Below are 16,209 nucleotides of genomic sequence, written 5' to 3'. Positions count from 1 at the left end.
GTTCAATATATCCAAATTTGACTATATAAAAGTTTAATAATAAAAATTTGTGGGGTTTTACGTGCCAAAACCACAATACGATTTATAAGGCATGTCATAGAGGGGGGTCTCCGAATCGATTTTGATCGCCTGCCATTCTTTAATACGCCCCTAACTCTAAGTATGCGGGTATTCCTGCATTTTGCTCCCATCAAAATGCAGCTGCCATTGCCTGTGATTGAACCGGCATCATGGAGCACTGCAGCACAATATCTTACCTGCTGGGCTACCATGGCGGGTGTATAAAAATTGAAAGCATATACAAGTGCATGTGCAGAACTGGAAAACTTTTCAGTGGTATAGAGGGAGCGGCACCAGTGCGCACTGCTGGTTTCTTTCTTTTGTTTATGCTACTTTGCATAGTCAGCCCCACACATTGACATAATAGGGAGGGAGGCGCTACAACTCTGGGGGAGGGGCGCAATGTCAGCGGCATACATTGACATAATTGGCGTGCACAGGGTTCCCCCATAAGCGTGCGCAGGGTCCCCCCCCCCCCTGAAGGGGAACCCTGCGCACGCTTATGACAAGTACCAATTAAATTTTGATTGTGGTTGTGCAAAACTGAAGATAGGAGCCCTTTCATCTTGAAAAACTTGGAAGGACAAACAAACGAGTTACGGGAGAGCAGGACACAAACATACGCAGTTTGTGCTTGTGTCCTGCTCTTTCATGTCTTGTTTGTTTGCACTTCCAAGTTTTTTACAATGAATCTATTCCAAACTAGCCCGTCTATCTACCCTTTGCCCTTTCATGTGTAAACCAAGCCTCCTAGAAACCAAGCTAGATTTGCCTTGTGTGTTGAAGCTCAGAGCAATAATCTCAGTGAAGTTTGTTGAAGACCTGTGCTTTTCAAAATGCTGCCATGGTAGTGGCAACATTTATTGTGCTCGTTTTGTTCTTAACTATAAAACTTTGCAATATAAAAATCAGCATCAAGGCAAATGGCTGTCTAGTTGGCACTGGCATCAGCCGTTGCAGCTGTCTTTGTGACAATCTTCTGATTAAATCTTATTGACTTCACACAGTTGCATTATGGTAACCATAGCTCGTACTTCTAGTTCACTAAGATCCACTGTGAGAATGTATATTCTGCTGCAAATTTATATTTTAAGTATGCATGTAAATTCACTAAAATCTGCTTGGATCATTTGTATTCTGCCATAACCACTGTTATCTTCTAAGTAAGTAAGTTGAAATTAATTAGTCTGCTCTCTGGTTAATGTGAATTTTTGGCATTACACCATGCTAATACATGTTAGACCTAGTACAAATTAATTAAAATTGCAATGCTTGTTATGTAGCACACAACCATTTTTCACTGTAACAAACTGTTTAATGTAATTCATTTCTTAACTATCACTTTCACAGGCTCTTATATTATTATATAATTAAGTAAATATTTTCAAAACATTTAACTGAGAAAACTTATCTTGTTTCGCTTTTAGAATTTAACTGTGGCAGTTTAAGGTATTGCCAAATAAATGAATAATGAAGCACTAACCTTTACATAATTACCTAAATTTTAGTCAAAATGGATGAGCCCATTGTCAAAATTGAACTGCCAAGGTGCATCTGTAGTGTTTTGTTTTGTTGTTTTAATTTCGAAAGTTATGCTTGAACAGTCAACAAAGAAATGGCATAAGTTAACTGAATACTGTTTTGCTACACTAGTTATATTGTTTATCAGAAGTTTTCCCTGGCATACTTACCCTGATGGTTCTGCATTCTATATCTCTGAACTTCAGGAGATCATGACTCAACTTGGTGCCATGTGGAAGCAGCTGCCTGAAGAAAAGAAACAGGTCAGCCATTCTGGCAAACACTTTTAAAGTTGCATGCAAATAACCAAGCCAAACATCCTCAAGAGCTACACATTCACTGGCAAATGCAACCAATATGAGTTAATAGAAGTAAGGATGGAGGTGATGCACTTGAATGGTATTATTTAGCATTCACTTTATTGGTATAAAAATGCTGTTAACTCGCATTTATCATAATAAAAATGCTGTTAACTCGCATTAATCATTTGTCAGGTTACTCTATGAGATACAGTCAGCTTTCACATGCCTCAAGGAATGAAATTCATGCAGTGGTACCATCTGTTTGCAAGAGTTCACTTGGTAACAGAGTACGTGGTCAAGCATCTAAGAGACTAGAAACGCAATATAAATCAGCTTTGTGACAGCGGTAACCAGAAATAAAACATGTAGCAATACTTAATCTGAGGCGTGTGAGTGCATAGCAGTAAACATTGCAAAGAATGAAGGCTTGGTCTGGCTCTATGTTTCCTTGGACTCATAAAGTTCACTGCCAGCTACAGTAGCCTGTACAGCATCTTGGTCAACTTTTTTCTTTCTTAGTATAATACTGAATTTCAAGGTTTGACTTGTTAAGTATGATTGAGTAGTAAGTGACTCCAGATTAATTTTGACAGCCTGGGGTTCTTTAATGTGCACCTAAATTTAAATTTAAGCACAAAGCATTCTTGCATATCGCTCATCGAATTCCAGCTGCCATGTGCTTGTGAGAGATGCTAAATGTAATGAATGTTCAATTAGTCACAGACACCTCGGTACACAGTGTTGACAGGCCCGGTGATGGTTCTTTTTTTTTTTCCCCAGCCATATCTGCACAAGGCTGATGAGGACAAACTCCGATATGAACGGGAGATGAAGGCCTGGTCACAGCGGCTGGAGAAGGAAGGCCAAAGTGACGTGCTAAATGACCTAAGAGAAGACATTCGTGAAATTCGAAAAAGCAAGCATGGCTCTGCTCGCAAGATTGTCGCATAGTAATGCAGTGAAAAAAGCAGGGCAAATTATTTTGTGCTCATTAGTTTTCCTCTGCCCGTGTTTACCAATACATATTCATTCTTGAGTGACTGCTGCATATTTTAGCACGCTGTTCCCACTTTGCCGGTATTGTTATCATTACGTTGCATTAATTTGTTTGAATTATCAGTGCTTGCCTGGTACACTTTTAACAATGTCTTTGATGCCTACGGCTAGGTAGCAGCTGTGTGCTGAATATTTAAATGTGAATTTTTTTGTTAATTCATTTCATGGTGGCTGCTCAGCTTGCATACATGAACCAGAGATTTCATTTTTCCAATTTAACTTCCTGAACTAGTGCCGTTAGATAGCCTTTTCTGGCAGCACACATTTCAGCACTTTGTATATGCGAGGAGGCTGCTTTGTACATATGCTTTTGATTTGCTAAACGATGTAGGTGCATACTACTGTAAAAAAAAAAAAATTCCAAGGTTTGTTTCTGAAAATGGGATGTTTCATGGTGGCAGTCACAATATTAAGGAGCTCTTCTTACTACCATGTTTAAACACCATGGATAAACAAATTTAGTTCTCATTGAATTAGTGATGTTCCGATAGTGGTATCGCTCATATGATTCACTTTTAGTCTTATGCTGTAGTTTCTATTGCTAGATGGGCATATTGTCTTGATGCAGTTAAAGGCTTATTTGTGTGCGCATCTCTTATATTGTGCTGGAAGTACACAGTGACTGTTCAATTTCGTGAATTTTGTGTGTGTTACCATGTTCAATATCACTAAGAGATTGTATGATTCTGAGCAAGAGTACAAGAAAAAGTAAAGAACAAGTTGAATAAACAGCAGCTGCCTGTGTTTTTGAACTGTTTGTGCTGTCTTACTGTTCTTGTCCTCCATAGCTTGCTTTAGAGCATGAGAGGCTAGCATTCTCTCATGCCTTAAAATATTCAAGGAGTCACACTTTTTTTCCCTCATATATATGTACATCTGCCTGCACAAGTTTCTTGTCAAAAAAAAAAAAAGAAGCTTTGAGCATGCAACGATAATTGAGGTGCCATTATGTAATTCTGTGCTCAACATATGGCAGTGGCTCCTTTCTTGGTAGTCACTTTATGCTGCACATAACACCTTGTCCTCTTTTTGCATGTGTATATGTGCATTCCATGAGATTGTGCGAGCAGGTGCACCTTGCTGATTGTTATGAAAAAGAACAACCAAATTTCTTTCAAAATGTGCTAAACTTGCTAGCACCAAATACAAGTGCTCATTAAGACAATGTTTGACCAGAATGCTGCTTGCTAATTACTAATTGGTGAGGCTGGAACTTGCACACCACGAGTATAATCCTTGCCAAGATTTGGTGTTCTCTCTCGTATTACTCACAACTGTACACTCGTATACTATGCATGGCTACATGTACAGCACACTTGTAATACTGTCATGCTGCACACTAGACAGAAAAAAACACTGTAGAATGTTACCATAAGAACTTATGTCAAATAATTTCCTAGAGGGGTGCAAAACAGGCTATATGCTCGTATGTTAACAAGCAATAGCTGTTTCAGAACAGAAGTCGAATAAGCACAGATAATTCAATGTTTTATGCTGTAAATTAACAGCTTTCAGAACAGGTTTCACTTGTTTCTCTGAAGAGAGAGTGATGTCTCAGACGTAAAATATATAAAAGAATACAAAATGCTTTTCAAGTACACTACTCCCTAATTTGACTAAATTGCTCATGCAGCTTTCTGCTTGCTTGATACAGAATTATACACACGCACATTCACTCTAAACGCTTGAATGCTTTAAAATCAGCATAACTAGACTACGAGTGCTCTTCTGCAGAATTTTTTTACTGTATTTTTTTGTGGGCCATGCCATAGAATATATTGTTAGAGATTTTGTACAGAAAGAAAGCTGTCAGTAAGTGGAGCTCTGTGCCGGGTGTCGGAGCTACTCATTGAGGTATACCAGACTGCCTACTCGCTCAGAGGTCCTAAATGAGTATTTGTTAAAGGGAAATGGGCTGTGGATTTCTGCAATTTGTGCACACTTCTGCAAAACAGAGGTGCTAAAATGCAAGTGGACCAGGAACATTACTGTTAAGGAACATCAAGGAATGTGAGCATTTAAGTACTACACACTGTCAAGTGAAATTTACTTCAAAGAATGCATCTGTCAAATGAGCCATCCTGTGAAGAGCCATCCTATCTCTTGCAACATCACAAATGTTTCGATATACATTTCATTTGCAAATAAGTACATTCATAGTGTAGTTATGAAAATGTGGGACCTGTGCTGTATTTTTTACGTCTGGATGAAGTTCGCCATTTAGTGCATAAGCTGGAGTCATTTTCACAGTAGGGAAGTCATGAAAACTTTGTTTCCTCATAGGCCAAGCACGCATCAAAATGCCTTAAATGCATTTGTTCTTGCAATACACACAGTGTGCATTTCAACTCCAAGCTTCATGTCCAGGCTGTATGTCAAGCAAGACATTCCAAGGACGTGGTGTGTAAAATGTGGTCTCAGCTCTTCACTTCTCTTATGGCTGTATATGAGGGTGAAATGTGGAGGATATATATTAATAAAATTTCTCTGATGACATTGTTGTCAGAACATACTGAAATAGCTCGGGTTTTATGTGCCAAAACAACAACTTGATTATGAGGCACACCGTAGTGGGAGGCTCCGAAAATTTCAACCACCTAGGGTTCTTTAACGTACACCTAAATCTAAGTACACAGGCCTCTAGCATCTCACATCTATTGAAATATGACCACTGCGGCCTGTATTGAACCCACATTTTTTGGGTCAGCAGACGAGCACTGTAACCACTATAGTACCACCGTGGCGGCTCATTGTCAAAACGTTGAAAGAAAAAGGTAGAAGGTACCAGCAAATAAGCATAAACACAAAGAAAGGCTTTCAAAGACAGTGTTGGGCTAGTGAATTTTTTTATCATAAATGTTATGCGTGCAGACACAAGAGAACTGTGTTGTCACAAGAGGATTGTGAATGTGTTGACTGATTCCCCTCTCTTCTTTCCATGTCTGCATACACCTCTTTCTACAAATAAGAGCAGTACAGGACAAGTGCTGGACTTGCAACTGAAATTTATTTAAAGGTGGTTGCCCTACCTTAGGTTCCCTGCACATGTGTCAACTTTGTTCAATCTAATCCAGAAACATAGCAAAGAAACCAAAGCAGACAAAAGTGAAAGATGAATGAACGGACACTCACTGATAACGGCAGAGGCTAAGAAAATGTGTGCTAGCGCTTTATAAGTCAGTTCTATCTTTTAGAAGGACTGTGGTCTCGCTTACACAGGAAGCTTTGCCGTTTCGCAATTTGGAATGTCTCCCAAATTTCACGTTCATTCATTGACTTTCCTTTGCCGATAATGTTTACTGAATTAAAATCTGCAGTGCAGGCACTCCTTGTTGCAATGCAGAGGTAAGTGCCACCCATGTCTGTGGGGAGCATAAGTCGGCAAAAAAATTGGAGCTCACTCAGACTCACTCAACAAATATATTTTGCTCTGAGGGCTCACTCGAACTCAGACTCACCAAAATTTTCCTCAAACGGACTCACTCGGACTCAGACTCACTAAACTTTTTTCTCAACCGGACTCACTCAAGCTCAGACTCGCCAACATGTTACTCAGCTGGACTCACTCAGGCTCACGGCTTCACCTGAGTCTGAGTGAGCCTGAGTGAGTCGACTCATGAGTCCATTGGCGTAAAATTTGCTTTTTTCGATCTTGGCGTGAGTGCTTTAAAATGCCAATATCTGACATAATCGGTGCGCTACAAGGCGCCTTTTGATCTTGCACATTCAAATACGAGTTTTCAGTGGTTTCAATCCAGCATGGACATTTTTATGAAATACACGACTCACACGAGGTATTTTTATCAAGAACTTCCCATGAAAGAGCTTGCTGGGGGAGGTCATGGCACCTCTTACCCTAGCCGCGCCTCTGATCAATATTGAGGTGGCGCATGAATGCTAGTGTGCTGAGATATATATGAATAATCTTTTGTACAAACGCAAGCCAATATAAGGCTGATAGTAATGCTGAAGATGAGTAGACAGGACCATAAGTCGGCAAAAAAAGGTGGAGCTCACTTGGACTCACTCAAGAAATATATCTTGAGCTTCGGACTCACTCGGACTCAGACTCACTAATATTTTCCTCAGCTGGACTCACTCGAACTCAGACTCACTAAAATTTTCTTCAACCGGACTCACTCGGACTCACACACGCCAAAATATTACTCACCCGGCTCACTCAGACTCAAGGCCCGATCTGAGCCTGAGTGAGCTTGAGTGAGTCGACTCACGAGTGAGTTTGCCGACCTGTGGTGGGAGCACTGTTCACGTTATCCTGTCATTGACACACTGGCCAGTCTAGCGTTCCAGGCCGACTCCTCCTCCTTCTCATTAAAAGCATCTTCTTCTAGCGTTCAAATGACAATAAAATTTGGTACGTGACCGACTCCACAGATTTTGTGGACATAGTGGTGTCCTTTTCTGTCCACATTGGGTGCTAGTTTCCTTTCTGCTTGATGTTTTGCGTTTACAAAGCCTAGAGAGTTTGCATGCCACAGATAGCACTACTCTGAGGCCATTCCGTGTGGCTATTTTTTTCAGGCTGCGGGAAATGCCATGCAAATGTTGGATCACTGCTGCGTTGTGTGGCTTTGTAACCATGACTTCTGTTGTTGTTGTTCCTTAACCCTGTAATGCCCAAAAGGCGTTCTGCCTTCAGAAAAATTGTGAAAAAACACTCACAATATTTACTCTTCGTGTAGAGTTCATTTTAAGAAAAAAACGGGTGAAATTTTATTTCGGTCATAACTTAATTACGCTTAATTGAAATTAATTAAATAATTTGAATAAACGAATAACTCAGTGCAACTTCATTATAACATGTTAAATATGCAATAATAGCTTTTCCATGAAGCTTTGACGGGCTTATTAACTCTTTTGAGGCATTATTTTTAATGTATCATATATGATACACTGGGTTTTACAGGGTTAAGGGGGTATGGTAGGGTAAATCGAGCAAAAACCCAAGTATTTTATTTTGTTGCTAAAATTTAATACACACTGTGGGGAGTAAAACCATGCAGTGGCGAGCACGGAGCGCTCCAACCCATTTAAAAATAGTGTCGAAAACCACACCACCTGATGGAAGCAAGGGCTGATTTACATGTTTTCATTTTCTATCATAATTTCGCTGTGCATGTGTTTCTTTTTTATAATGAATATGTCAAGATCTTCATATTCTGCCATTTTCATAAGTTGTGATTGCAAATTTTCACCCAGGGGTGCTTTTGTAGCATAGTCACTGGTTTTTGTTAGGAGCATTTACCGCACGGTTTTTAAACATATGATGGCATTATTCTCAACATCACTTTTTAAAATTTTTATTATTTATTTATTTATTTACAAATACTGCAGGCCCTGTTCGGGCCCAAGCAGGAGTGGGTAACAAATGTCAGTGACAAAATCAGAATAAAAAACACAATGAAAATACAATACAAGATACGAAATTCAGAACATTCTCAACATCAGGGAAAAATATAATTAATACATAGCAATAATGGCATTCATACAGAAATACAAAAAATCTCAGCACTTATGAGGAACACAATGCTAAAAATCAAGTGCTAGGTCATTGACGAGATGGGCGAACGATTGTATTGTGTCTGCATTAACGACAATTTTAAACCTATATGTACCTTTTCTTGAAAACTACACAACTGATTCCACAGAAACTTTCTGAGGTTTATCGAAATCCTTTCCAAACAGTGTGAACCTAATATTTTGATAAAATGCTTGAGATGTAATTCAGAAAAAAAGGATACAGTTGAAACTTGATTTAACGAAGTGATGAGGGCGCTCAAATTATTTCGTTAAAATCGGGAAATTCGTAAAATCAAGAAAGAGATTTTTCAGTCCTTCGCAATCTAAAATTGTAACGTAGCATCGCCCGAAAGCTACCGAAAGATTTTATTTGCTACTAATACACGCCGGCACCTGTGAAATGTCTACGAGGGCAGTGTGAGCATGATTTCCTCTCGTGTCCAGGTGATACAGGCGAGGTAAATGGTCATGTGAAGCTACGAAAAGCTGTGAATATTCAAAGAAAGGGAAAACGAATGCAGTTAATATCCGAGCAGACAAAGCAAGAAAATTCCAAGGAGACGATCTGTGCCAGCTGTCGCATAAACAACTCAATAATGAAAGTAACCGCCGTGTTCCTCTGGGAATATTTACAGGGACAACAAACCACTACCGCCCAGCGCCATTTGATATGTAAAAGCGCTACCGACTGGGGCATGGAGCCTCATCAAAATAAAGCTAGTGTTGGGACTAGGGTGGCTAGATGTTCTAATGAGATAGCGTTGCAGCACACATTCAAAGAAACGTCGCCTGTGTAAAAATTGGAAAGAAATCACTGCATTTTGCTAATTTATTTCCGAAAAAACTTCGTTAAATCGAGTTCAGTGCCATGAAAGCATTGTTAATTCGAGTTGATGACAACATGGAACCCTATGGGTACCATTCGGGAAATGTAAATTTCTTCGTTAGATTGGGGAAATTCGTAAAATCGGGTTTCGTAAGATCGAGTTTTAACTGTAATTGGAAAGTCTCTAATGGTATGTGATAAGTGAGGGCAGTATTCTTTTTCTGGCGAGATGAATGTACCAACCCATCCTTCTTGGTCGGAATTAAAGCCAGTATCATGTGGCATTACTGCAGACTAATGATTAGTCTGCAAAATTTCACGGTCATGCAGTTTTTTGTTTTCGAGAAAAGGCACATTCAATTTTACACCACAGTCTAAAATTTGTTTTAGAGATTAAAAAAAATTCGGCAGATCCCACACGTTGCGGGAATCAGTTTCGTGCGAAGCAGTCAGCGAGTACTTCTGTGCTGTATTTTATGGCTTTGAGCCAAGCGTTACGAGGCAGTGGCGTAGCCGGGGGGGGTGGGGGCACACCGGGCCCGTGCCCCCCCCCCGTAATTTTTTTTCCCATGGGTTACAGAGCACAAGATGACACTTGACCTGACTTATCTGTTCAGACCCGATGTCAGATCAAGGTGCCCCCCCCCCCCCGACAAAAATTTCTGCCTACGCCACCGTTACGAGGTGAAGCGACGTGTTTTTGTAAGTGTAGAAGCTGTGCGCACATTGTGGGCTTACCAGGCACGTCGACAACACTGGCATTTAAAGGGTAACTTATGGTGTGACGTAACATCAGCACTCACGTTAGGGTATATACGTAAGTATTATCTAAACTAAGTGCACTTTATGGTGCAATCACGTGTATATCATACGTAAATTTCGTTAATGTATTCCTCTGGGGTCGAGCAATGCTTCAATATAGCTTGCTGAATCATAGGAATACAACTGTAATGTTTATTAGGCTGCTATAAAAGTGGAGCCAACACTGGTACTACATACGTTAAGTCTGATATGACGCCTGTATCGCAGAAGTACATATGTAGTGTTTATTGCTTTCTTGTAAAATTAGATAGCCAGCACCACAGCCACATGACGTTGCACCGACATTACGCCTGCATAGGCTGTTCTTCCAAACCAGTTTCCAGACCTGGCGTGGCTCTGTGGTAGTATAGCTGACTAATGCGCAGAATGCTTGGGTTCGATTCCTACTGGGATCGTAATTTTTATTCTTTCCATTTGTTGGGTCAACGCTGCTCATGTCGGTTTTTCTTAACACTTTTGCATTTAAATTACCAATGTCTGTTCTCGCCCCATGCACCGCGGCCCATGGTAAGTGGGTATGTGCCACACGTCTGGAGCAAAGGGTTTGACGACTTACGTGACAGGATTTTCACGTTATTCATGTCATGACTCGACAGTCATACTCGTCAAATGCTCTTACCCTCCCGTGTCAACTTTGGTATACATCAACTTAAGGAGGCAATAATGAGAGCACCCAGACATAGGCGGCAAGATTGGATGAATGGACGGACGAACGGACGGACGGGTGGGTGGATGGATGGACGGACGGATACGTAGATAGAAACACTGAAAATGCCAAAGGTTTGCCAAGAAATGCTTCGCATTTTTTAAAATAAGAAAGGCAGTAGAAAAAGAAATTACACCATGTGAAGGCCGAAGGCATTCTTAATCAACACGCAAAATTTTTCAACAAAGTACAGAGCAATAGCCCTTTTTCGGAGAGCTGAGCTAGTTGGTATGTATTCACATTCAAAAACAGGGCGTGCAAACACGGCGTTTGTGGTGTCTTCACTTCTCACTTGTGTCCATGTTTGCACACCCACTTTTTTAACATGAGACTCTTTTTCATAATCCACAAGCGTGCTTCCCTGTGCTGCATATTCACCCAACTAATGGCAGCACCTGTTGTCCTTCAACTGGAGAGGAGGTCCTAGTTGCACGTGCTGGGGCTTGTCTATTATGCGTGTTTATATATCAAGAGAACTGAGTATGTGTTTTTCGCATCATAGTGCAATGAAACTGTGCTTGAATACGCTGTTCGCAGTAAGCGACTAGCCACCATTAGTTGGGCTAAATGCATCGCAGAAAAGCTAGCTACACGATTATGAAAACGGTCTATTGTGGAGATATAAAGCTAAAACAAAGATGACCCACTAACCCTCCCATACTCTCTTAAGAAAACTGGCTCATACCAACATTGGCCACACCGTAAAAAAAAAAAAAAAATGCATGGATAAGAATCGCATGAAAAACTAAAAGCAAGGGTCAAATATGATGTAAATGAATCATATATAGTGAATTCTCGTCAAAACGAAAATGAATATAAGATTTTAAAAGCATTTTTTTTCCCCATGGCCCCATAGTCGATAACATAGCAGTGTAACCTTCTGGATGCTATAATGAATTTGTGTGGAGCAGTCAGAATATTGACGCAATTTGTACCAAACTGACAGGCTCCAAAAGGCAAAGGGTTTGATGTAGTCAAAGTTATGCCCAGCTTACCATCAGCATAGTGAAAAACATAGAAGGAGGTGAAGTGGCGACATGGGAAGGAAGTCGTAAATTGTTTCTGGATTTGTGAAGGCAAAAATTTAAACTGGAATCGCTACAGCGGACGCTTATTAAGAAGCATCTGGCATTGATGTGAAAGGTCATGTTTCATGGGAACTAAAATTGTTGGTAATCCTCAGATTGAGTGAGAACTGCAGGGTTCGTACAGGTTTCAAAGGAGAAAATTCAAGGATATTCAAGGACTTTCAAGGCCCTATAGGAGGATTTTCAAGGCCCTCTTCGAGAGGTAATTTTTTTTCCCATGTCGAAGATCTTGAAACAGTGCTCTCAAAAGGTCTGACATTTATTGCACAAAGAAAAATACATGTCACAATACAAATCTGCTTGTATTGCACACAATAAAAAATAAAGATATGTTTACCAAATATCACAACATAAATTGCTTCAAATGCACAAAAATCTTCAGGAAGCAGCTCCTTATAGCTGCCCACTTATACATATCACAATGCAATTCTGCTTGTATTGCACGCAATAGAAATAAATAAAGATAGCTTCATCAAATATCACAATGCAAATTGCTTCAAATGCACAAAGCACCTAGCGCCTGCCCACTTCAGGCGAGCTCCAGAAGCTTTTGCTGAATTTGGACGTTGAGCGAGTGTAGCTCACCAGTCTTCTCCTTTGCCGTCTTCCTCAAGCTATTTGACTTGACAATGTGTGCCACATCGTTTGCTGCCTCTGCTTTTTCCGCATAGGCATCTGCAGAAGCCATGAGGTCATCAATTGTCAATTCTAGCCTTTTTTTCTTTCTTTTCATTCCATCGAGCTCTTCCTCTATGCATTGTTTTTTCCTCTGCTTTGAAGCTTCAAGGTTTTGCTTCTTCTCGGCTTCTAAGTATGCTCCATACTTGTGTCTAGCAGCTGACACTGCCATCCTCAGTTCCCTGGTGATTGGAACCTGCAGAACACCACCTGCCTTCTCAACCGCATCACACACAACCCGCTGTGAAACATAGGAAAGGTCCTTGAGATTCTCCACGCACACCTGTCGGTTCACACTGAATCCACGTTCAACTGTGGCCTGGCCGTGACTGAGGACAAGCAAAAGTTTTACGATGGTCCATAACTCAGAGTAGCTTGAACTAAATTTCAAGAGGTCAGGGTAGAACTCATCCAGCCTATCAACACTCTTGTCATATTGTCTAAGCTTATGTTTCTGCTCGTGCAGAAGCTCCGTGTACTCGGCCAGCACAGTGTCTCGAAAGTGTTCAGCTATTCTACCCGCAGCGATGAGGGTATCCAACACTTTTCTAAAACCTGTAAGGCATTCGTCGGGCTTTGAACACATCTGTCGCGGGTCCAGTGAAGAAAGGCCCCTAACAAATACAAACTTCAAGGGGCTTCGCTCTAGGACTTTTTTTGTGGCACTGATCAAAAACTGTTTACATTCCATCCGGAACTGAAACACATCCCTTGAGCTTACCCGAGAATTCTTGATAATTTGCTCGGCTTTGTAGCCTATATCCACCTTTTCAAGTGGAATATGATTCTCAACATTATCAACATCGACCTTCAGCAGGCCAACGATTCCTTTGGCAGAGAGGATCGAACATTTCAAAAACTTCATCAGCAGCTTCCTGAGAACAGTTTCTAAATCCTTTGCAAGAAAAAAAGCCATTGGCTTGTCTGTTTGGTACTCTACCAGAAAAGGCTTGAGTGCCATTGCCACACACAACGCAAAATTCAACTTTGCTGGCAGCAAAGCATCACAGCTGAACTCAAACAAGTTGTTGAATGAGGCACACTTCGGCAGATTAACTTCTTTCTTTCTAGCAGCCTCAATGTACTTTTTGATGTCAGACCACACCACCAATGCTCTCTCAATGACAGGGACATTCTCCAACCACCTGTGGGCAACAAACTTGAGAGGAAAAGTGCACTGGCCTGTAACTGACGAAAAGTCTTCTCTCCGTGCTGGGGCATCTTCAAAAAGTGTGCTTAGACTAGACAGCAGGCAATCAAGTCCCCATTTAGTAGCTGAAACTCCTGCTCTATACGCGTTGTGCACTGTGTGAAGTCCACAAGTGCCTAAGTCCACACACTGAACTTGGTAATGTTCTTGCAAGTGCTCTTGGAGGCCCTTAAAGAACTTCAGATTGACATTGGGACCGTCCATGGATATCTGAAGAATCTTTGCCAGGGGCAATGGCTCAAGCGAGCTTAGCAACTTTTCCTGAATGTCATTCGCTGTAGAATGTCCCAGAAAAACGGAGGTATAATATCTTGTCGTCACCTTCTGGGCGGAGTCCCAACACCTCACGTGCACATCCATTTGCTTACTGTGCAGACAGTCATTTGCCGACTCATCGAAAAGTACGACGAAGAATTCACACTGTTCTATCTCTCGCTGCAAGGCCGAAAGAAAGAAAGGCCTGAGTCCATGACATGTCACATATGCGCATTTCTTTTCACCACAAGAAAACGCCTTCGCCACTTCACTGTCCGGAAACATGCGTCGAAATAACTCCCCTGCTTGGGATGACGACCGGTACGAGAAGTGGGATGTGACGACTTTCAAAGTCCAAAGAATTTCTGCGTCAGTGACAAGCTCGTGCGTTTTAGAAGCATCATTTAAGCTTGGCGACTGCAACGGAGACGCTGTAGTGGACTGCTCTGTCGGAACAGGTGTCAGGTAGCTTTTCAACGCACTCCCTTGCCCCATCTTGATTGCGCCAATATGCTTGGCACTTTTCATGTGACTTTTTAAAGCGGATTCACCCATGGCAGTCACATCAAAAGTTTTGCCGCAAAGCTTGCACTTAGCCCGATGCGGATTCGTCGTGTCAGGTGCAATCCAGTGCTTGTAGTCGTCATGGTGGAGCCACGTAGTCTGAAATTTGCTTTTTCCAGGCATTGTTTAGCATATCAACACATCACTTGCACCCCTTGTACTAACACGTAGAAGGCACGCTCATTCCAAAAAGCGCTGGTAGCACAAGGACACGACTAGGTTAAAGCCCGCGCACAAACGCGGACGCCACAATGGACATGCGATAGCGATGGGGCGACTGCGCTCGCAGCCGTTACTACTTCCGCTAGCGCCGGTAGTGACGTTTTAAGCCACTGACACGAAGTCTACATTGAACGCTGCCTCCGAAACTCGCACCAAGTCCAATGTTGCCAGCGGCCAAACGAGATTCGGCTAAATAGGTATAAAAATTGGTACGGTTTCCTGCCGCATTTTAGAACTCAAACAAAAGACAAAAGTTGAGCAAAGAAAACCATTTTCATGATGACAAATACAATTCAAATTTAGCATTCAACAAATTCAAGGTTTTTCAAGGACTGGTCCGAAATTCAAGGTTTTTAAGGGCCTTGAAAACACACTTTCGATTTTCAAGGGTATTCAAGGGTTTCAAGGACCTGTGCGCACCCTGGAACTGTTTCAGTGCATCTTAGGTATAGAACACATTGAAATCTCGCTCCTGAATTTAAAAAAAGAGCAAAAAGAAAGTGGTAGTATGTTGACGCTATCCTAATTCCACTTCTTTGATTGTCTTCATTATCTTGTTGAACGTTGTTTCTGGTGTCGCCAACAAGTTCTGATTTGTCGCCAACAAATTTGATACTCCCTATTAAAACTCATCAATAGGTGGATGAATCCAATGGAGTGAAAATGGCAAAGTTCGTCAGTGAACGACAAGTCCACAGAGCAAGATTTCAGATTAACTGAGATTACATCTGCAAGCATGTTGATGTTGCCATAAGCATTAACGTCTAAAAGAACTAAAAAAAAATGCCTACATTCCAAAAAGCATAGACAATTCTGTCATACTATGATTTTCTCTGAATCAAGTTGTCATATTAGTTGAAACACAAGCGCTATATAGCAACCCACACTGAGTCTGAACGGTTTCATTAAAGGAGTACTGACACAAAAATTTTACATCTTGTTTTTTCTGTTGCATTAAGTCGTCACATGTTTTGACGGCGCCTACTAGGGACTAAGTAGTTCCTTATCGGTAAAAATGAAGTACATTGTCCTCTGAGGGGGCCATAGACTTAACATACCAAGTTTGGGGTAATTTTGTGGAGCCAATGGTGCCAAAATACGATACATACACACTCAAATCCCCGACATCACGCCGGGAGATTTCGGCGCGAAATTTAAAAATGAAACTTTTTTAACTTGATTTTCTCCTCCATTAATAAACATATGATGGCGAAATTAATGACGTTAAGAGTTCTCTGAGCACAATTTATTGATCTAAACCGATTCATTGTTTCTCTTTAATGTCCCTTTAAAACTTGTTGCAGCAGTGCCCTTACCGAAAAAAAAAAAAAAACTTTTACTTTCAGTAAATGGACATG

The 16,209-nt window shown here is 41.1% G+C and overlaps 1 protein-coding gene across 2 annotated transcripts in view; it reads left to right on the top strand.

The window, feature by feature from the left end:
• The window catches only part of LOC119401735 (uncharacterized), a 38,267-nt gene extending 35,139 nt beyond the window's left edge, over positions 1 to 3,128 (top strand). For both annotated transcript variants that reach the window (XM_037668691.2, XM_037668680.2), the window contains 2 exons: positions 1,788 to 1,844; positions 2,664 to 3,128. In XM_037668691.2, coding sequence (XP_037524619.1) covers positions 1,788 to 1,844; positions 2,664 to 2,834 — 228 coding nt within the window. In that variant the 3' untranslated portion in view covers positions 2,835 to 3,128. The remainder of the gene's footprint in view (positions 1 to 1,787; positions 1,845 to 2,663) is intronic.
• The last annotated feature ends 13,081 nt before the right edge of the window (positions 3,129 to 16,209 follow it).

The sequence above is a fragment of the Rhipicephalus sanguineus genome, chromosome 1, assembly GCF_013339695.2.
Source record: "Rhipicephalus sanguineus isolate Rsan-2018 chromosome 1, BIME_Rsan_1.4, whole genome shotgun sequence".
Taxonomy (NCBI): domain Eukaryota; kingdom Metazoa; phylum Arthropoda; class Arachnida; order Ixodida; family Ixodidae; genus Rhipicephalus; species Rhipicephalus sanguineus.
Note: the sequence above shows the minus strand (reverse complement) of the source record. Positions and strands in the feature narration are given on the sequence as shown.